The sequence below is a fragment of the Bipolaris maydis genome (assembly GCF_028858645.1).
Source record: "Bipolaris maydis strain C4 unplaced genomic scaffold PSV08scaffold_13, whole genome shotgun sequence".
NCBI lineage: Eukaryota > Fungi > Ascomycota > Dothideomycetes > Pleosporales > Pleosporaceae > Bipolaris > Bipolaris maydis.
The window spans coordinates 1,211,949-1,233,370 of record NW_027093869.1 but is presented as its reverse complement, the minus strand read 5'-3'; the positions used below and the strand labels follow the sequence as shown (position 1 = coordinate 1,233,370).

General features: G+C 45.6%; 5 protein-coding genes across 5 annotated transcripts; 2 read left to right on the top strand and 3 right to left on the bottom strand.

Moving 5' to 3' along the window:
- Positions 1-529: 529 nt before the first annotated feature.
- On the bottom strand, positions 530-748 carry PSV08DRAFT_355240 (uncharacterized protein; the record flags this gene model as incomplete). The annotated part of the gene is made up of 1 exon (XM_066092900.1): positions 530-748. One exon carries the CDS (start codon positions 746-748, stop codon positions 530-532), a length of 219 nt encoding a protein of 72 aa, XP_065948491.1.
- Positions 749-9,384: 8,636 nt separating this feature from the next.
- On the bottom strand, positions 9,385-10,431 carry PSV08DRAFT_158705 (ankyrin repeat-containing domain protein; the record flags this gene model as incomplete). Its single annotated transcript, XM_014221556.2, has 1 exon — positions 9,385-10,431. A coding segment is annotated over one exon (1,047 nt), but the record flags the coding sequence as incomplete, so codon positions are not given.
- Positions 10,432-11,284: 853 nt separating this feature from the next.
- On the top strand, positions 11,285-11,911 carry PSV08DRAFT_327179 (uncharacterized protein). Its single transcript, XM_066092729.1, has 2 exons — positions 11,285-11,383; positions 11,507-11,911. Exons 1-2 carry the CDS (start codon positions 11,330-11,332, stop codon positions 11,750-11,752), a joined length of 300 nt encoding a protein of 99 aa, XP_065948490.1. The 5' UTR covers positions 11,285-11,329; the 3' UTR covers positions 11,753-11,911.
- A 5,003-nt stretch (positions 11,912-16,914) lies between these two features.
- PSV08DRAFT_373762 (uncharacterized protein) lies at positions 16,915-17,609 on the top strand (the record flags this gene model as incomplete). The annotated part of the gene is made up of 2 exons (XM_066093257.1): positions 16,915-17,000; positions 17,060-17,609. 2 exons carry the CDS (start codon positions 16,915-16,917, stop codon positions 17,607-17,609), a joined length of 636 nt encoding a protein of 211 aa, XP_065948489.1.
- On the bottom strand, positions 17,588-19,108 carry PSV08DRAFT_229302 (uncharacterized protein). Its single transcript, XM_066092246.1, has 3 exons — positions 18,505-19,108; positions 18,002-18,439; positions 17,588-17,951 (listed from the first exon to the last, which is right to left on the bottom strand). Exons 1-3 carry the CDS (start codon positions 18,642-18,644, stop codon positions 17,900-17,902), a joined length of 630 nt encoding a protein of 209 aa, XP_065948488.1. The 5' UTR covers positions 18,645-19,108; the 3' UTR covers positions 17,588-17,899.
- Positions 19,109-21,422: the final 2,314 nt, after the last annotated feature.

Genomic DNA, 21,422 nt, shown 5'->3' with positions numbered 1-21,422 from the left:
CATGAGTTTTGTACATGATGGCGCTACTCACGCTATGTAACGAGCAGAAATTCTTTAACCTTGCAGTACATACTTATCTCTGTCCCCTTGTAACGTCTCGAGCAGCACATAGTAGGGACGATAGTAGCTCATAATTACTAGCTGCGCTATGAGCAAAATGTGGCACCGTTATAATATATGTAGGCAGACAATCACTTTGAATCTACCTACATACATACTAGCTAATGCAGCCTCAAATCTATGTGTTCCAATGCTCAGAAGATCATAGAGACTGGCCAATGTTATACAATATCTATCTTACGGATATCTATATGATGCTTGCAAGTACTTCAGTCAAGCACAGAGCATCCGACGGAGCTACTGCATTGTATTTTGAGATCTCTTTAGTGTACTTTGAAGCTACCACAACCACATTTATCAGCATCAGGGATTGGATAACCCAAGTAATATAAACGAGGAGTTGTATTTGTTGAATGTCAAAGGTGAAGGTCGTGTTTCTATTCACTGCACCTGCCTATAAATATTGTTGTCAACGTAGACTTGGTTGCTTCACCCAATGGGGGGCCTCTAGTTGACTCTCTTGTGCAGGTCCTTCCGCGGTTTCCGAGTAAGCAGAGCAGGCAGTCGTAGAGGAGCCATCCCAGTCTACTCCAGCACTCGGCATGACCAGATCCACGGGAGTTACATAGTCTATTAATGTCTCGTCTGAGCCAGGAAGTTCGTGCTCTTCGCCTGTTATGTCGGACATATTTGGTGAAGACGCCCGTTCAAAATGGGATCTAGTATGCTGATTTTGGAACCCGGCGAGAGCGGGTGATAGTTCGGGTGATTGATTTGCGCGGCTTAAGCCTAGTGTGTCAGAACTCTGGTCGTGCTGGTGCGGACGTCGATGATCCTCCTGTAGAATGTGTTCCGCTGGAGAGTATCTTGTACTACTTATTGTCGGGTATGTATCCTCCAACTCAGCGCACAGTTGCTCTGCAAGATTTTTGATATTTCTATGACCTCTTAGATCATATCGAAAATAGATAAAGGGCTCTTACTGGCTGGCTGGTGGATGATGCTTTAGCCAGAATTCTAGTACTGGCTTTACGAAGGCCGTTACAAACGGCCCAGAGTCTCTGGAAACGCTTAACTTAGACGCCGATGTGGAATGTAAAAGATTTGACATGTTCAAAAACGAGCCGTCTGAAGCTCAGGAAGTAGCGTATTGCTTTGCCTTTCCCCGGACAGTAGTCAGACCTCTTATGAACGGCTGGTACACAATGTCAAACACTATTCTTTGCGATATTGACAAATCGTACAAGGATCACTTGTATCAACTCGATTACACCACCTGTTATCAAAATGATTTCAGTACTTTGTCCACTGACTAGACAACGGCTTGCTGATCGGCGACTGATAGGATTACCTAAAATCTGCATTTAGCAATGTTTTCTGCGTCACCACAACTCTGAATCAGCCTGTTTTTCCGTTGTAGCCATCATGTGTATCATCTGAGATACAACCACCGTCAAGAATGCAGTGATCTTTGCATAACATGAACAGTTGTAGGGGTGCGTTGGCTGTAGAATAAGCTGGGAGTAAGCTTGGTCGGAAAAGGGAGAGGCCTCGTAGGCTAGAAAGCTTGTAGAAGCTTGAAGGAATCATTACGCCACCTGTCCCAAGGAATGAGATTATGAAACATGTGCTATCATATCATCATTTTCACGCAGACGCGAATGACGATTTCATTGAGCTGGGTCTTGAATTATTTCGGCGCAATATCTATCTATCTGCTTACTACAATCACCTTTAATGGGACAAAACATGGATTTGGCCATTTTCTGTACTCTTAAAAGAAGGTACTGAATACCTATAGTGTTATTTTTGGTAATTAACCCAAGTACTTTATAGCGATGCAATCATAGACCTAGCACTTCACGACGGAATATGATGTGTTTCTAGCAATGAGAGAACCTGAAAACCAGAAGCTTGTACTATGATGCTTCCCGGTCTAGCGTAGAACTAAGGCTTAGAAAGCATATTACCCCGCATGTGAATAGCTAAGTTCCATTGTCTATGAGCGGTTGCAGTATTAACTAAAATGTCCTGCGTCTTTCAGGTCGCGATTTTGCATTTGGTGTAATCACGGCTTAATGATGATCATTCAATCTATACCCCTCACAACGCTTGCAGTATTTCCTATCCGTAGGAGAATAAATCCGTATTTCCTGTTTTTGTTGCCCGTTACTTTTAAAGTATCCTAGTTATTTGCTTTCTCTGGTTCCAATATCTTTGAAGATTAGTAATTAAGTACTCTTTATTTGAAAAAATACCATAAGGAGCTATGATTGCAATGTGATCTATCATCGATGGGAAAAGGTAAGGCTGAAAGTTATCACTAATTAGAATACAAAAGTGCACCCAGACCTTCGTGCTACTTACAGCGGAAGTTGTATGCATGAAGATTGTTAACTAATTAGTAGTCCATTTTCCTGAAATATGTAGCGTTAGTTGACCGACATGGATAGCTTCGGATCTTTGATCAGACCACATTTGTACTTTATCGCTCGAATTATACTTAGAGTAATTTGGCTTCTCTCATGATTTAGTTAGTTAAATAACATATTAAATTGACGGGAATTACGTTGGAGTAAGGAAGCTCTGTAATTAACTCTTTCTACATTCCATTATTGGGTTTTGTAAGTATCTTGATGCTGCCACAATACATAATTCTGAGAGTGTTAAGCTGGCTGCCTATGCCGCGGAATTAGCTAATCCTGTTTGCCCTTCAAGGATTGTATGCATTCTGTGCTCTCCAAATCCCAAATCCCAAATCTTCATCATACCATCGCAGGATGTAGACACTAGTTGATTTAAGCCCGTTAAGAAAGAGACAGAGGTGACATCGTCGTTGTGGCCATGCAAGATGCGTACGCACTGGCCGCTCTTCATGTCCCAAAGTCTGACTGTTCTGTCGCAAGATGCTGATGCCAGTTGATCCAAGTTAGGTGAAAACGCCACAGAGGTAACGCAGTCCTTGTGGCTATCCAAAGTTTGCACGCACTCTAAACTCTGCATATCCCAGATCTTTATTGTGTTGTCGCATGATGCAGACACCAGCTTTTTCGAGCCAGGTAAAAAGAGAACATCATTGACACAGTCTTGGTGACCGAAAAAGGTGTGTCGACACTCGCCGCTAGATGCTTTCCATAACTTAACAGTTTCATCACACGATGCAGACGCTAGCAAGTTTAAGTCATGTGAAAAGACCACAGAGTTGATGCAGTCGCTGTGTCCTACAAGAGTTTGCGAAGACATGTCTCCATTCTGACATCGACAATGGTGCAAGAGGATTCGCATCTTGGAAAAACTGCTTAACCCACTGTATACGTCTCTTGTAGTGATTCGGCGAGATTTGAGATGCAATGCGAAAGGGATACGGAAATGCGAGCAGCATCGTATTCTTTCAGAAGATCAGACAAAGCCATGTTATAGCACACGCGAAGCGAATTGCTGATCAACTGGATGATCAATTATCTCGACCTTCCAAGAAGGGTATAACTATGCCTGTTGTCAACGTTGACACCCACCAGCAATAGCGCTTACACACACAAGGAGGACAAAACCAAACGTTAAAGTCGTCAGCATGTTAACATTTTTATCTTCTACCCAGTTTTGTATTGTTAACTACTCAAGATTCTTACCCATATTTAGACATCTGAGCTGTTGTCTCTCCTTCACACTATGAACTCATGTTTCCCAATCCGTTTTTCGCCTAACCGTGAATTCATAGCTAGTTGCAAGCAATGTTGGAGATAGATTCACTGCCAATACTCCGTCTTATGATATTTCAGACCTAATTTAATCCGTCCAGTCCAAGCAAACAACACTTCGCGACAAGCGTAAAAAAAGCCCTCAACCCCGACCATGAAACACTCTCCCGTGTTGTAATCGGTTTCCATATGCATAGGGACTCGTGAATGTCCTTCTGAACAATTTAATATTAACAGGACTTACCAACCTCAAATCAGATTTTTGTCGCTGATGTCCAGTAAGCGGATAGTCGACCACAGCATGACCAAACATGGTTAAACACGTGCCAACTAGTAACATAGAGTTCGTTATCACCACTCTGGGAGCATGACGGAATAATCTGGTGCTATTGATAGACCCTGCCGGTTCTGTATACATATTGTCATTTGGTACAGTTATTAGCGATTGCGCCTTCACCTCCGCAGGCGACATCTCAAAAGCCCAGTCATCATAAGATTGAGAACTAACCAATCACATCGATTGGTCTGTGGCTGACTTCTTATGCTAAGCTATGAACGGAAGGTGGGGCTGTCCAAAACCGCTGCGCCGCCGTGTGGAAGGATGAAGCCGCAATCGCTAATGGCTGTATCGCTGTCGTCACAGGAGCCATTAATTGGAATGATGAAAAGGCTTACAACCTGTTTTGCTAAGTACTAATACTACCCGCGCTAAATCAATCTTGTAAGCAGGTGACCTTTGATCCGACGCTGAACCCCCTATCGCTTTGTGGTGATCTTGTTGAAATGATACTCGTTCCTGTCAGTGATGCCATGGACTAATTTTGTTTCCGACACGCTCAGAACAATTAATGCATGGTATATAACTACACATACTGTTTAACCTCTTTTGGAGAGGCGTTTGCGAGGCGGCTCCAAGTACCGTGTGTGGCGACAACTGGGGTCATGTGCGCACAGCGAAAGCTGCATGTGCATGAGACTATATGAGGTAGTTATGACTAAATATGTGCTCCTTAGCTGGTTTGCAAGATGAATTTTGCTTATTGTGCTATTGTGACTGTTCTTAATACGTGATCGCGTTCAGCAGGATCAAGGCTCATCACCAGCTTCGATTGTTATGGCGATTCACCAGCTTACGAAGGGGCAGAGGTAATGATACTTAGCTGAGCTGATACACGATCGGATCGCCAGTCTTGAGAGGGCTAACGAGGCAGCAACGAAGCGTAGGCAGCGTAAAAGAAAGCGGATACAGAAGCAAGAAATACTAACAAAAGGAGTTGGAAAGGATCTACTACCTTAATATGTATACAACTAATATGGATTTTATTAATTTGTGGCAGAGCTGTATGTGTGCATAGAGGTGCGCGAAGTTAGTGGGGTGCGACACTGTTTTGTAAACTCAGTCAGTTGTAAATGATAAGAACGTGTAAGGTAACTCGTCAAAGCCTATTGGCTTCCAAATACTGACTTCAAAAGACACCCGGTTGATCTCAATCTCCTATTTCGCTCCTCTTGTGGAACTTTCCCATCGCAATACTTTCCATCTTTCTCTCAGTATACCTTAGCAGTGAACCTACTGGACGCTGCGGGTAGTTACTAACCTCTTGTCGAAGTGGCTTTACCATGAGGGGTTTCAGGTCGGGTATCTATTGATGCTCCCAAAATTGTTCTGCTAGCGACTCAGGTGTGCAGCAAGCTGTACTTTTTGGTCTACAAAATGCGACAGCGGTTAAGAGAGCATGTATCAGAGCTCCAATTATTTCTGATTAAAGAGTGCCCCTATCTGACTACTTGTTGTTTTGGATTTTCATGCGCGTGACCAAGCTGAACAACCTGCGATCGTGCATAAAATAGGGACTGCTTCGTATGGTTGCCTGGCAGGGACTCCGAGGCATGATTATCGGCTATGCGGCTCCTAGGACCGTCTCTTCCGCAAGAAAGGAGACATCAATCCATATTTGGGTAAATCCTCCGTCCCGGTCTTAGGTCTTCATCCCGTGAAAGATGTCAAGAAACAGTGTCGTATTGGTGGAGAATAGGCCAGCCCCCATAGCCACACCAATCTCAGCCCCGTTGCATGAATTAGTCAGGTTTGATCCGGACACCTATGACAGTAGCCAGGGAGGGTGGAGGAAATCAAGGGGGTGGCATTGGAGTCAAGGAAGAAGCGCCAAGTATCAGTTGGAGATGTTGCTGCCTGCATCCTATCCAGGGGTAAAGGGGGGTGTATATAAAGCCAGTTTGTCCTAGCAACGGTTTCCAACCATCATAACTCTTTCTCTTCACCTCTTCAACATGTATTCTTCGGCTGAAATTCCGCAATCTGGCTCAAGCAAAGCGTCTAGACGCTTGCCTCGTCACACTCCACCGCAGGTATGTACAATTTCCTAAAATCTTATAGTTAGGTATCAAGCATTGTTCTGCACTCAGAGCTTTCTAACAAATCTAAGAAAAGGGAATATGTATCTGATACCGAAATCGGGTCCGATCCGATCGAAACGAGTGAGGACGAAGCCATTGAACAGGCTTCTAAGAGACTAAAAACTGGAGTGCAGCAACGTTCTGCAAAATCCGGACTCAAGAGAAAAGCCTCCGATGAATTCATAACCGTCCCTGCCAAAGAGTGGGAGAGTATGAAGGAAATGAATTCTAAACTCGCTGGTCGAGTATTCCAGCTAAAAACCAAACTTGAGGAAGGGTCTGGGGAAACACATCGCGGTATCGGAGTCGAAAAGATTTTTCAGAAGCTCCAATTCCTACACGATGATATAGGCAAGAATATAGCTTTATTGAAGAGGGCCATTCCGTCTCCGCCGGTTTCCCCTCAACCCCCGTCAATAGAAGCATAGTTTTCATCATTCAAGATGCTAGAGAAGCCGGCTTAGGCGCACCTACAACAGAGTGGATTATTGGTACATTATTTGAGAGTTACATGTTTTATACTACCTAGCTTTTGTTGACTTCTACATGTTTCCTTATCACTTTTTCGATAGCACTATGCAAAATCCAAACCTGTTCTGAGCTTGCTATCACAGTGTTTTCTAGAAGCTGTTCCACACTTGTAACAAGACCTATCTCACTTCTTACCCGGATCGCCTATGTAACGGTTTTGAGCAGGCGATAATGAAGCATCAATGATTCAGGAAGTTATTGCACACGAAATATCCAGACAGCAGCAAGCAGTGCTTACTGGAATTTAAGCACAATCAGTACGGCGTAGGATCACGTCCCGAGACAAAACGTTAACGCCACCTACCCGCCTCTGGTTGATCTTCAATGAAGGAGAGCAATCATGCGATTCTTTCGAACTCTTCTGCCTTGGAAGCTTAAAACATTCGAGAGGCAGGCGTTAAGCGTGCTGTCGAAAAGAGGGAAATTGGCCAGACTCGCAACGTAGGCAGATCAAATAAGACTGCAGGCTTTAACCAACTAGTCATTCTTCTAAGATTACGAAAAAAAATTGATATTATCGACGTTATCGACAGTTTGAAACAGGGTGGAGTGGACAGATTTGTAGGAGACCGAAATGTGCCGAAAGCAAACGTCTACTAGAACACCTACTGCGAAAGATCTCAGAATTAAGTAGCAATGCTGGAAACCTAGCTTTCGAGGTTCATCACTACTACCACTTCTGTCAACAGAGCGAGGCTGACCCGAATCGAACGCATAACTACTGCTCCGAGCTCCATGCCGAGTCAATTCCAAGAACCCCCGTGGTGCTATCGAGTCATGAATTATCTGCTTATGCTGAATGCTTCGATGGGTACGGTAACAATCGTATACATTGCCTTGCGAGAAGTGAATAACAGGTTGCGGTCAGGATATGTTGGCTTGACAGAGTGGAGTATCACCCTATGCAAGTAAAATTAAATCAATCATATCTAAATATCGTTTCCACGCAATAGACAGGCTTCAGTAGCCCAAATGTGATCAAAAATTAGTATCATAGAATCAACTATGCATAGTATATCTACGGAGGTCGAGGAGGTCTGCCGACAGCAGACACCTGGCTCGCTTCACTACCTGCTTTTCTATTGAATGGATACTCAAACCTTCGAAAATAGTTACTCTCGCATATTGCTTATGGTGGTCTAATAGAGAATATACGTCTACTGTCTCTTGAATATTGCATAACCTGTTGGGAAAGAATGAATCCAAAGGTATTCAGTAGAGTGATTTAAGGGTGTACACTAGCCGTGGACATAGAGTTACATTCTTAAAGGTATGTAAAATGAAATGGAAGGGAGGCGAAGATAATTAACGTCAGTTCCCCGGTTTACCAGATTTAAAGAGGTGAATTGTGTAGCCAGGCAACAAGCCATTGATTTGCCAAAAGAATTTCATCTGAATTGTATCTGTCGAGTTGCTACATATATGAAGACCATAATGAAAGCTTCACTCTTGCTTCACTATGTTCTTCGATGCGCAATGTGCCTGTAATGTGACACGATACGTGATCGAGCTCAAAAGATCAGAGGGGCGACCCTCAAATGAGCTGGTAGAACAAATCTGAAATCTAATCGCTGCCAAAGAATGAACTGAAAAAAGGTAGCCAAAGGTTATCTGACTACATACGAAGAAATATCAGTTAATTACAACATATGTCCGCGAGATAATCATGTGATGCTACACCACAACATACATCTAGTTTTATAGTCTAAAGAAGTAATTACTTAAATCAGGTAATTACCAAACATGTTACCAACTACGTTAGTATAGGTAGATATTGAGATAATGGAAATTTATTATAAGTAGCTTATTTATAGCACGACTATACTCTATCGCGTATTAGGTATCTACGTAAGAGATGTGAGAGCAGGGTGTTAAGCCAAGTAACTAGTTAGAGGCACGGACGGGTGCGCACTAGAGGGGAGAAGGGGGGGTAGGGTGCGTCCTAGGTCACAGAGATTGACGTTACCCCTGTTTTTGCCAGTGATCAGGAAAGGGCACCACTCTTTCCACGAATAAAATCCCTCAATAGTTGAGCAATTTCATTGTTTCCGCACTTTTCAGCACTTTTCATGGCTGGTTTAAGATTTTTAATTTCGGTAGTACTCTTTAGCAGATGCCGTACGATTTTCGTGTAACCCGCCTTTGCCGCTATCTCAAGGGGTGACATATTGTTCTTATATCCAGCATTAATGTCGGCTCCATGGTTAAGTAAGAATTCCACAGATTTATCATGACCAATCAGTGTACATGTTTGTAACTCCGTCTCACCCTGGTGTACAGCATTAACGTCCGCTCCATACTCGATAAGAAGTTTGGCTATGCCCATAAGACCTTGAAACAATGCGGAGCCAAGTGCTGTAGTGTCACTATCATACGCGTTGACAATAGCCCTATTTTCCAGAAAGAACTCGACGACTTCTGTATAACCTCGGCTGGTTGCCTGTATGAGTGGGCAAATTGCATCCATTACAGGAGGATTAATGTTAGCGCCCTTCTCGTGTAGGAGCTTCACTATGTTCAAATTACCAGTACATGCAGCGGTGTTAAGCGCCGTGCCAATTTCAGAAGAAAAACTGTTAACAAAGGTCTTTGAGTTGTTGAGGAGCAATTCTACCATTTGACGGTTCTCTTTTTTTACAGCTGCTTGAAGTGCTGTGCCATGTAGACCACACCTACGGTTAACATCTGCACCTTCCTCGAGCAGTGCTTCTACTAGCTGCAAGTGCCCTCCTTCTGAGGCGAAGTATAAGGGGGTGCGCATTTGATAGTCTCGTGCATCGATATCTGCTTTCTTGGCAAGTAGCAACTTGACAACGGCGATATTGTCGTTGGGTGGAGAGGATTTGAATCGGCAAGCCGCATGTAGTACCGTCATACCTTTCTTACACTGCTTGTTTACTTCTGCACCTTCCTCGAGCAGTGCTTCTACTAGCTGCAAGTGCCCTCCTTCTGAGGCGAAGTATAAGGGGGTGCGCCATTCATCGTCTCGTGCATCGATATCTGCTTTCTTGGCAAGTAGCAACTTGACAACGGCGATATTGTCGTTGGGTGGAGAGGATTTGAATCGGCAAGCCGCATGTAGTACCGTCATACCTTTCTTACACTGCTTGTTTACTTCTGCACCTTCCTCGAGCAGTGCTTCTACTAGCTGCAAGTGCCCTCCTTCTGAGGCGAAGTATAAGGGGGTGCGCCATTCATCGTCTCGTGCATCGATATCTGCTTTCTTGGCAAGTAGCAACTTGACAACGGCGATATTGTCGTTGGGTGGAGAGGATTTGAATCGGCAAGCCGCATGTAGTACCGTCATACCTTTCTTACACTGCTTGTTTACTTCTGCACCTTCCTCGAGCAGTGCTTCTACTAGCTGCAAGTGCCCTCCTTCTGAGGCGAAGTATAAGGGGGTGCGCCATTCATCGTCTCGTGCATCGATATCTGCTTTCTTGGCAAGTAGCAACTTGACAACGGCGATATTGTCGTTGGGTGGAGAGGATTTGAATTGGCAAGCCGCATGTAGTGCCGTCATATCGTACCTACATTTCTTGTTTACCTCAGCTCCTCTCCCAAGAATTTCTTTTACTAGTTCTAGAGACCCTCCTCTTGCAGCATAATAGAGAGGGGTACGCTTGCGGCTGTCTGTAGAATTTACATCTGCTCCATTATTAAGTAGCTCCATAACATCCTCGAGTCGATCTTTTTTCACGGCCTCAATTCGACTTGTATCCATTTCTAAAGAATGAATATAGTGCTTCCAAATATAGTAAACCTATCTTTATTAAGTTAACTTGCGGTTACAATCGATATACTGTTCGGTGAAAATGCTCTATAATTTAAACAATTATCATAGTTTTCTAACAGCGTATAGGATGAAACCCATCTATTATAACTATAGTTTTCCAAGAACAGTAATAAATACATATACATAAGCATAAGCTAGAATAAAGTTATGGGATGACGGGCAAGTATGCAGGTGTTGTACAAGGATAAGCGTCTTTTTGGTAAGCAAGATATAAGCTCATAAGCAAATACATAACAGGAAACCATAGATAGTATACTAAGGTAGCGGGGTAAGCTATGTCGCCTTTCGCCGCCATTGTATCGCTGCAGTTAACGCTTTACTGGCATTGGCGCTGCTTTTAAAGTACTATTAAGTCGTAAGACGTGTTGAGCTAACTTTTACGTGCGATATACTGCGTTAATTCTCAGAATTGTAATACTCCCTGCTGTCCTGTTATTGATAGTTATCATACTCTAGTCATGGGTAGGTAGTTGTTAAAAGTAATTGCTAACAGGGGTGCCGGTAATACAGTCATGGTGTCAGAATATGGGCATATATTGGGTGGTGGACAGAATCCGGGTGTGGATCGGGCACCCGGATTCTGTGGATTAGTCAGATCAGACAGCGCACATGGATCACCGTGTTCAATCCCCTTGGATCAGCACGGATCAGAGCAGACAATAACATCATCAATCAATACAATCACTCACCAACCAATTGTTTTACCCATCTTTGATAAACCATCACAATCTGACACATGGGTACTAGTACTCTAATACGTAGTAAGTTTCACCTCGGTTAGCTCCACCATCCCACCAACACCAATCTAATTAATCTACTTTTTTGAATGCCAACCACCAACGCTACACCACGCCAATTCGGCCGTAAGCTATGTCAAAATGTGCGCCGTGGCCGAAATATGACAGTAGACGAACGTAATGTTGCTGTTGGGATGCTACACGAGGGCGCAAGCTACAAAGATGTAGCAGCGCGCTTTAACCGCGATCCATCCACCATCCGTTAGCTATACAACAAGCTCCACCAGACTGGATCGGTACAGGATAAACCTCGCTCCGGCCGCCCACAGATACTTTCACGTCACCAGCAGAAGCTGATATATCGTGCGGCACGAGCTAATCCAAAAATACTATACGAAGACCTTGCTAAAGTCGCCGTCTTTGTGCACCCAGATAGCATCCCTTCGAAGGCTCCCAGCCGCCGAACATTATATACAGTCCTCAAACGTCGAAAATTAACTAAGCACCGCTGAAAAAACGACCCAAGTTAACCCCTAAGCAAGCTCGTCGGCGCTATAGATTCGCATGTCGGTACCGTGGTTTTCCTTGGCATCGGCGCACGGTCAAGTTCTTAGATGAGTGCTTAGTTCAGAAGGGATCGGGTGGCATACAGGAATGGTGTTTTCGATATCCACCCCTTAGCTGGCCAGCTTACTCACCAAATCTCAATCCTATTGAGCACATCTGGTGGATCCTTAAACGAAACATGAGTCGCTTCTATCCACAATATAGCAATTAACTACAGCAAATCTCAGGAACAGTTAGATGGTTTTTGTAAGGCACTAAAAGAGTGCTGACGGAGGATACCAAGTAGTCAAATCAAGGCACTCATTGAGTCAATGCCGCGACGCCTCCGCGCAACGCGCCAAGCGCGAGGCTGGCAACCTAAATAGTATAGATAAATCGATTGCATTTTTCAAATTCAAAGAATATGTAGCTTTGGTGGAGATATAAGTCGTAGAAGCACTGGTGTCAACATTTGGTGGTGGGTCGATTTCGGTTAGCGAGGTGAAACTTTTTGCCTAGTACTGTACTGCCGTAATTTTTTTAACTTCGTACTTGATTAGGATGGTACTTAACTATTTTGGCAGTAAATTAAAGCTTGTGTTCTGTATATCCAGCTTGAAACTTAGTGTTGTAAAGGGCTACGCCGTGACTAGAACACGTGACTGTATCATGTGCCTTCTCTCAAGATACTTAGTCACGGGAACTTCTTCGCACGAAAGATCTTAGGGCGAAGGTATAAAGTAGAAGATGTCGTACAATGACTTTACTGTTCTTGTCTTTCTTCCTTTGTACCATAGGTTGATGTACACTCGTTCGAAGGCCTCTTCGCCCATAACAAGTGCTATGATAGTCTGTCGTCTATGACCTTAGATCCTCTCTTGACCTAGTGGTCGACGAGGTCGCTGTGGCTAATGCGTATGGCGAGAGGGCGTTGTTGAAACGCACAACGTCGTCGTCAATTTCGCCCCTAGTATATAATACTACGTATGATGAGGTAGGCTATGCCTACCTTATCAAGGCTAGAAGGGAGAAGGAAATGTAGTGGACGTTATAAGTAGCAGTTGTAACGATGTTACAACTCCGACATGTACTAAACCCATCACAGAGCCGGATCGGAGGAAATATCCGCCGCCGCCGCCTTCGTCAGCTATTCGTTAGTGAGTCGGATCCGGTTCGGACGCGGCTAGGACAGGTATATATGGAGACACTCCCTGTAGCTAGCTCTGTAGACTTTTGATATCCTTTCGTACAAGGCATCGCCTGCCTACCACCCAGCTACGCCGATGTAGAGATGTCGAAGAAAGTGCTTTCTGCGGAGCAATCCTAGTTTTTTCCCACTGGCCAATCCTTCGCTGCATTACACCATCGAGCAGCTCCGCTCTATTAAGATGGGCTAGGGAATAGCAGGGGATTCCCGATAGCGAGTAGAAGTTTGAGTGACCGAAAATGCATTCTGCGCGCGGCCTAGCATCATAAGTTGGGCTCCCGAGTATGCGCTGTGTCTCTTGTGCAAATAATTTGCTACATCTAGAAAGCACGTTGAAGTGGACTACGGTAACAAAGTTGGTAATGCATCGCAGTCTTCTTGTTGTAGTAAGCAGAAGCCTTCTTACAAACTTTGTCGTTATATAGTAGCCCAAGTATTAACTAAGGCAAGTCGCTACATTCCACAAAGCAAATAACTACTGCCTCCCACTTCAAACCCATCCTTGCTTGCTCACCCGTGTTGCAATCACCTTCTGGCCGCTTCCTGCAAGAAGGTGCGACCAAGTCCGTGCCACGTGACGGGGATGAAGGCACCCCACCTTACTAGCGTGAATTGGGATTAGTAGCCCTTGTATTAGCGGACTCGGCGAGGTGGTTCTGGGCCCTCCCCTTCCCCTCCCATATGCCGAAGCGATTGCCTGAAGGTTAGTAGGATGCGTCAGACACCCTTGCATTCAAGCAGTGACTGTTCCAGGAGTAATGCAACCCCTGCTATACTTTGCGTGCAACTGAATCCTTACAGTACTGCCGTAACGTAACTAATTAGATAATTTGTGTGCATTGCGTCATGCTGGGCGTCACCAGTGTTTAGCCGCGCGAGTGGTAGCAGATGGGCCTCTTCGCGCAAGATTGCAGGCAACAGAACGATCACGTCAACGTTAGCATGCTCACAAGCCATGGTCAAGGCCAGGCACGAGGGACACCAACAAGCCCAGCTCTGTAGGAGGGCTTGTGCAACCGCAGTCATTAGCACCTACGGAATCTGGTCCCGAATGACTATAGCATGTATAGTTACGGCCGCAGGAGAAGTCCCGACACAGAAAAAAGAATGCAAGTGGGGTGCACATGGAGAAGACGGTGATATCAAAAGTTAACGCTATTGCCTGCCACAACTGCATGCCCCCACCCCCCAGAACAATTCACATTAAACACAAGTTGTTTGGGTCTAGAGCAAAGGTTCGCGTGTCAAAAACATGAATTGACCCTCCTCTTACTGAATAAAATAACTCCGCATCAGCACTATGAACCGCCTTTCGCTATCGAACCCGCCCAGATAGATCCATTACCCATAATCTAACCGTTCAACTACAAGATGTAACTTGTCATGCTGTAATAATCAGATCTTGAATGGTGGCTATCCGTAGTGGCCTGAGAGTAGGACTTCTTGCTTGTGGATACTGATGCGCCTGAGTTTGATGCGTGAAGGAATTGTGTCTGCATTGTCTTGCACTCCTTGACAGTCTTGTGAAACCGGATCTCCGACGGCATGTTCACATGAGAAGCCTGAAGGGACGGCAAAGTTGGACGCTGTGAGGGACTAAGTGTGTCGGTCGCGCTTTGCTCTTGGAATAGTAGCTTTTTTGCTTCTTACACGATCCCCTTTATGTTTTCATCCATCATTTCTCTGTCCAGTATTAGCCAAATCTTAGTGAGATAGAATGTGTGGCAAGGAACGTACGGCTTTATCAATAGTATGTGAATTGATACCCATTCACCATTCACCACGAATTGGACGAATTCTGGGTATTCAAGATGCTAAAAATAAGGCCTGCCATCGAGTGGAGAATACCGAACTTGGTTCAAGTTCACTGGTATCGAACCCATCTTGATTGTATAGATGTTGTCATTGCCAGACAGGAAACTGGCTGCTGCGTCCTCAAATAGGGCATCCTCATTGTGAGTTCTTCCTCTGCTGTATCATGCGGCACAGTTCTCAGACGCGTGCATGAACCCGATATGGCACACTAGCCATGGTTACGAGCGAAATTTGATGGCATTGACTAGGGAATGAGCGACTCCGTAAGCAGCTTGGAATGTCGCTCGGGCTTGTCGCGCAGCGTGATCCAAGTGCCCACGTGGCTCGGTCGCGTACGCAAGTACGTATGTATCGTCCGCCCGGTAAGCAGCTTATAGAAGAGTCACTAGAGCAGATTAGGCAAGGCTGTCATCCCACAACGCGTAAACGAGCCTAACTCCATTACGAAGCTGCGTGCACAGGGTAAGTTGGTATTTGTGAACGCTACTAACTAGCTCCTCCTACAACGTCCGCCGACTAGGAGGAGAGGATGCCACAACAAACGGAAACAGCGTTATGCATAAGAAAATTTCATAAAACATTGTGCATGTGGAGTAGTCCGCTCTGTGGATCGTTGCTCTCTTTATCTGCTGTGCTTTTGTGTGAGCGGCTTTCATTTTCTGCGGGCATCAGTCTAGTGAGCTCAAAATCAGCGATTGGTATACCACGATTGCCAGCATCTGGTTCGATACCGGCAGACGCCATTGTTCGAGTAGGAGGAGGAGATTGATATCGGAATCGTGATCGGGACCGCGATTGGGGTTGGTTAGGTATGTTGAATCCTTCAGCGGTATAATTAAGAAAAATCAAAGAATTTGTGTTACTCTGGTTGCCACGCCGTGGGACACGATTGTATAGACAGAGCGTACCACACGAAGCATATGAGCCTTATACCAGAGCTATCGCGTAGTTCTAATTTTTCACAAGATTTCATGAATTGGACCTGAAATACGATCGCGCAGCGGCCACAGATGAACGGCTCTAGCGCAGAACCTTCCAAGCACATGCTAAGGTTTTGGTTGCGAATGATGACGTCGAGTGGGGCGCCACCTTCTGCCCATCATTATACGCTAAGGTTGGCGAAGTACTACTTCGAGCGCCATATGCTGAGCTTTGGAGCTTACTGTTCATCCCTTAACATATATCTCCATGAATGCGTCAGTAGCATAGGTGAGCCGGAGCGGGATCATCCTACTGTTGGACGACTAGTTAAATGGTTTAAGAGTCCTACAACGCTCAGCTCTGTAGAAGCAGGCTGACCACATGAATACCATTCCTGTATTTCCGCACTATAGATACATGCGATTCTATGCCATCTCTATGGGTAGCCCTTCACTAAGCTTTACTGTCGGCAAACCATCGACTTAGGTTAACGCACTCAACTAGGTAGTGAACAGAGACAGTGGCTATTTGTCAACTACAGCACTAAGCCTGTCGCCACGATACCTACGAAATCACGTGGAGGACACTAAGTAAGTGGCTTCTAGAGTCGTGCAAACAGCAGCCATGTTCAAAATGATCAAGGGTACAAGGGTTTATCATGGCTGTTCTGGTGAACGAGCACTTAGCAGGGGTGACACCAGCCTTCCCAAAACGCGGTGCATTGTCAATCCGACAATGGATGCATCCGTGTCCAGCATGCCCTGTCTTTGGTTCGTGTGACGACTAGGGCCTGCAAGGACTACTTATCGCTAGTGTCTGTGCTTACCCTACTAGCTTTTTCCAACTCTTCGGGACGTTGAGGTCCACTCTATTTGAAGGCCCACACATTGTGACTGGCATAATGCTGTGGCCGAGGTTCAAACTGATTATGCTTATGGCTCAGCATGTTTCCTTCAATCAAGATTTGTGACCATGCTAAGAGCCACTACGCCAATGCCTAAGACCCACTATACTTGAACATCTTTACATTGCTGTTTTTAGTACGGCCTTAATACCAACTGCTTATCCGTAGACTTGGGATAGTTTTAATTTCAATCTGTTACTTGGCTTGCCACGCAAAAGTGTAGCATCCATCACAAGCGGCTACGATTCCTTAGAATAAGTTTTTTTTTTAATTATCTATTCATGGCGAACAGGAAGTACAAAAACCCATCTCAAGCTAGAGAGGCACGTAAAGTGTGCAATAGGGAAGCGCAGCGAAGATATAGAGAGTATGTGTTTATTGTAAGCTGGTCAAGTGTAGCCCGAGCGCCTTCTAAATTTCGCGTAGAAAGCTAAAGATGAAGAGAATGACTTCATACGCTTCTCCATCAGACAGCACGGCAAGGGAAGAGACTGAAGAAGAACCGCCATCTTCCGTCGATGCTCCAGGAGCTAATGCACAAGAAGACTCGACCGATATGGAGAACATCTCCAATCAAAGAAGAGAGCCAGATCCATTCAGCACATCACTCACACCGTTGGAGCGCGTGGCTAGGATTGAACAAGACATTGACAGACTCTTGATCAGCGTCGAAGACCCAAACGTTGAGAAGTCTTTACAGGGCCCTATTGCGCGCGTCAACCCTAGATTCAAAGGTCTCGTCAGCCGAGTATACCAAGGTCAGCAACCTGCTGTACAGCAAAAACCTTCGATCGTTCCAAAAATTCAGTACCATCCGCATGCATCTACTTCGGGTTGGAGTGAAACATATGGCGTGTCTGAGGATACAATTCGATCGCTCATTTCGCATATGTACGAATACAGAGTCTGGCAGGAGCGTAGGGAGATTGTGCAGTTGTGTGAACAACTGGAGAAGGCGAAGAATCGGATGATTTAAGAACTGTTATGGAGCTCAAATATACTTGTGTACATATCGCCTGAGTAGTAATCTGATGGTTGGACTAACCTCCTTGCTTCATGTGCGTTACCTGCTCCACCACTAAGGTTGACATACAAAAACATTGTGCGTACACTACCACTACGATGATGACCTGTAGCAAAAGAGTCACACTTAATATTGTAGTGCCGTACAGTTGGCTGTAGATTCTGTAAATATTGATAAGGTATGCGACGCCCTAGTAAGGCTCTTCAATGTGTCTGTGTGTCTGTGTGTTCAGATTTTACGTCCTATCTGAAGGCTCCCATGGGGTGAGGGTCTCCCATGTAATTGTCGTAAGGCCTTATCGAAATTCAGCGATGCAAAGTCCGATCTAAGGGAAGTAGACATACCACGGCTGCTCTGTTGTAGGACCAAACTGACCAAGATTTTGAGATGAATAAGTCACGTCGCGAGATCTGATATCTGACTCGAATGGGTGATGCCTGCCTCTCTGTGGCGGTTCCAAAGTGCGCTTCTTTGTATTCTCCTGCGTCTTTGTCCACTTCCACACTTCTTCCATCACTTTCGCACACTTTTCGTGTCTTCCCCTCCACATTTCATCCCTCTTCCTCCACTCTTCTTCCCTCCTCCTCGATTCTTCTTCCCTCCTCCTCAGTTCCTCTCGAAGTTGCTGTGATATTGTTTTCACCTCGCGCAATATGGCATTCGCTTCGTTGGTTTCCTTTCTTGCCTCGATATACAGCTCCACCAGTTGCTTCAACAATCTCGTCAGTGAAGCAGGTGTTTCATCAGTGCTTGACGTTGGCGCGTCATTCCTCGGCAAGTTGCTGAACACAAGTCAGCCACTCTCTAACTTCATAGCTTTCAAATAGATCAGAGATAGGCTGCTTACCCTGTTGAATGTGCTATGCCATTACCATTGACCAAAGGTGGTATCGGCGAATTGATGTGGTTGGCAGTGCTATCGGGAAATCCGTCTTGACCATAAATCGGAGTGTCTAGCAGGAAGGATTGGTGGTCGAATTGAGCCATGGTGGTATCTAACAACAGCGAAGATGATGACTGAACAGCATGGGAGCTGGATATTTGTGCTATCGCCCTTATTGTGCCAACCGTGCCGTTACACCGTATTGAGCACCATCCCCTACGACGGGACGTGTTGGGGCACGATGTGGGGATGACTATACGGTCGACAGTGGATCTCCATACAACAATAGGAATAGTCTGGGAAGAACAAAGGACGTAATGTGCATAACAGTCATCCAAATCAACAATCTTTGATGATTACATACAGAAGAAAGCGCGGAATTGGGCTCTTTGTGAGAAAGCTGAGTTGTTCTAGCCTTCAAGATAGGGTCAGCATCATGTAACGGTGGTTTCAGCAATGGCTACGCATCAGCAGGTCGCGAGAACATGCCTATGAATTTGTGGCGGCCAGGAAGCATGCCACCGTAAGAGTGTCAGACTTTCCACCAAGTGTAGCAATTCACTCACTACCGGATACAGGAAAAACGAGGTTTGTGTGCACTGGGGAACGGCAGGGCCAAGGTTCCGCACAGGCTCACCGGACCGCTACCTCCGGAACTGTATCGCTACAACTTCTAAAAGAACTACCGTAATGGAAGCCTATACGGAGAGCCCGCGTGAGGATTTTCTCATAAGTTTGAACAAATATGGGGCGAGATATCGTATGCTGACAGGGTGGTTGCCCTTGCTGTGTGAACCCACATGTCTGCACACGCTCGCATGCATGAACGATCACGTGGATCACATGAATCAGGGAGATTGCGTCATGGACGTTTGCCGCACACAGAAGTGAGCAAATCTACCGAACGACCTGCTTACGCCAACCGAACGCCGGCCATAACAGAGTAAGCAGGTCCATCAGTGCCGATTGAGTATGGTGTTTCCAATGACGGCCCCTGCTCGCAATCGCAGTGAGCCTATCGGTCTTGCTTTTCGTTCGCAGTGGATGCCAACACCTTCCTTGAATCATCCGGAGTCATGTTCTGCGTCTTTGCGGCACAGCAGCCTCGCACGATTTCGTGACAAGTATGAACTGGATGGGGTTAGTGCTGAAGTCGGTAATAGGGGGAAAGATGTTTAGGCCGTGTAGAGTCCGTGCAGGTGCTGTCCATCGTGCCCGGACCCAAGAACACTCAGCAGACTGGAAAATTAATCTGCAAGGGCGCGGAACGATTGTCTGCATGTTATCTTGGCAACTCTGCCCGCTGGGGACAAGCGTGGTAGCTTACGCCATCGCCTCGAGGGCCGGGGAACGCCGCCTCGGCAATTCCGGGAGCCGCGCGCCAGTCTCGCCACTCACATCTTGTGCCAGTGAAATGAGATGTGGGTCGTGCATCAAACGTCAGTGGTTCGCGGTAGATCAAATACGTCAACACACCGAGGCTGTCCCGATCAACTCCGCGGATACTGTAGTGATAGGCTAGAATTTTGTAAGTTCGTAAAGTGGCGACATATTAGGCTGGAGTAGAAAGTACGAGCTATACTGTATAGAGTGTAGCTTCCGTTGAGATTGCTAAACAGTCTAGTATTTCTCAGATAAACCAAGGATAAAGTCACCCGAAGTCGAGCCTGGTCATCATTTTTAGCGTCTCCACATACTAGTTACAAAGCTATTACCAGCAAACCCCAGTATCACCTTCATAATCCTGATTACCGTCAATATCATCAGAATGCTGCGCCGCATTTTTGCAGGACCTGCAACAATTCGAGCTCCAGTCTAGATGCCTCTGCCGTTATCACGCTTGCTTCTTATTCGCCTAAACATCGGAATCACAACCATGTTTTCGAGAACAACTGTGCCGTTAGAAGCGGAGAAGGCGATAGCGGATATAGTAATACTGATAAGGCAGCACGAGCAGAGATGAGTTCACAAGCATGCAAACAGCCCATCGGACCTTCACTCAGGCCAGCCCGCTCTTCGAAGCGCAGACGAAGAGATTGATGGATGTCTCCAGAAACACTGATAACTAGTGTCAACTGCTCGCCTTTGGATTTAGGCTTGTGCCTCAGTCGCCACTGCCTAAGGTAGAAATTTACGAGCGCTAAAACAGCCCCCACTGGGCACTTGCATCTGCTACTCTCTGCATGATCCATATCTTCGGTTTACAGCAGCCGATTTATGTACCGAGCCTTCGCGGACGAGCGCAATGCATAGTTAGTGGATAATATTTCCTAAACAAGGTAGAGTTTGTGAATCGCACAGTAGGAACGGTAGTTGCCAGGTTCATGCGCCACCTGTGATTAATGAGAGTGAGTGTCAAAGGCTCAGTTAGCACGCAAGCAGCGCTAGACTTGAACAATTCGCGTTCACCCTTACTACCTAAAACGGCATGGCGACTATTGAGTATATATCTCTATACATTCGTGAAGGCTCATGTGACGTTGCGCGTAAAGTTACCAACTACTTTGAAATACGTCACCGTGTCAGATCACAGACTGCTTCTCATGCGTCTTCGCTCAGCAAGCATATGCTGTTCATGCCATATGAGCAGCAAACGCGGGGAGCGTGCCGAGTCTAGTGCGTCATAACCTTGTTGAAGCCCGGTGGCAGGTAGGAGAGTACTCAGTGAATAACACGGACCATCGACCATCCCGCCTCTCTTGTAAGTTACGCACATTCTGCTTCTCAAATAAAAGAGGTTTGTACGACTGATAAGCGACATGCAAGAGCGTGAGCGAAAAGTATATATAGGTGTTATCCATGCATCAGCAAATAGCTGACGTGCATGGCGATGGTTACGGGCACAGTGCTAGCTATATGAAACTTTTGCTGTCCTGGGTTCG

Excerpts from the sequence above, each read along its gene's own strand:
- PSV08DRAFT_229302 (XM_066092246.1), bottom strand. The coding sequence starts at position 18,644 with ATGGCTCAATTCGACCACCAATCCTTCCTGCTAGACACTCCGATTTAT. Across the intron at positions 18,440-18,504 it reads GGCATAGCACATTCAACAGG|CAACTTGCCGAGGAATGACG; the intron begins GTAAGCAGCCTA and ends ACTTGTGTTCAG. Across the intron at positions 17,952-18,001 it reads CCTACAACAGAGCAGCCGTG|GCCTTACGACAATTACATGG; the intron begins GTATGTCTACTT and ends AATTTCGATAAG.
- PSV08DRAFT_327179 (XM_066092729.1), top strand. The coding sequence starts at position 11,330 with ATGCCAACCACCAACGCTACACCACGCCAATTCGGCCGTAAGCTATGT. Across the intron at positions 11,384-11,506 it reads GCCGTAAGCTATGTCAAAAT|CTATACAACAAGCTCCACCA; the intron begins GTGCGCCGTGGC and ends ACCATCCGTTAG.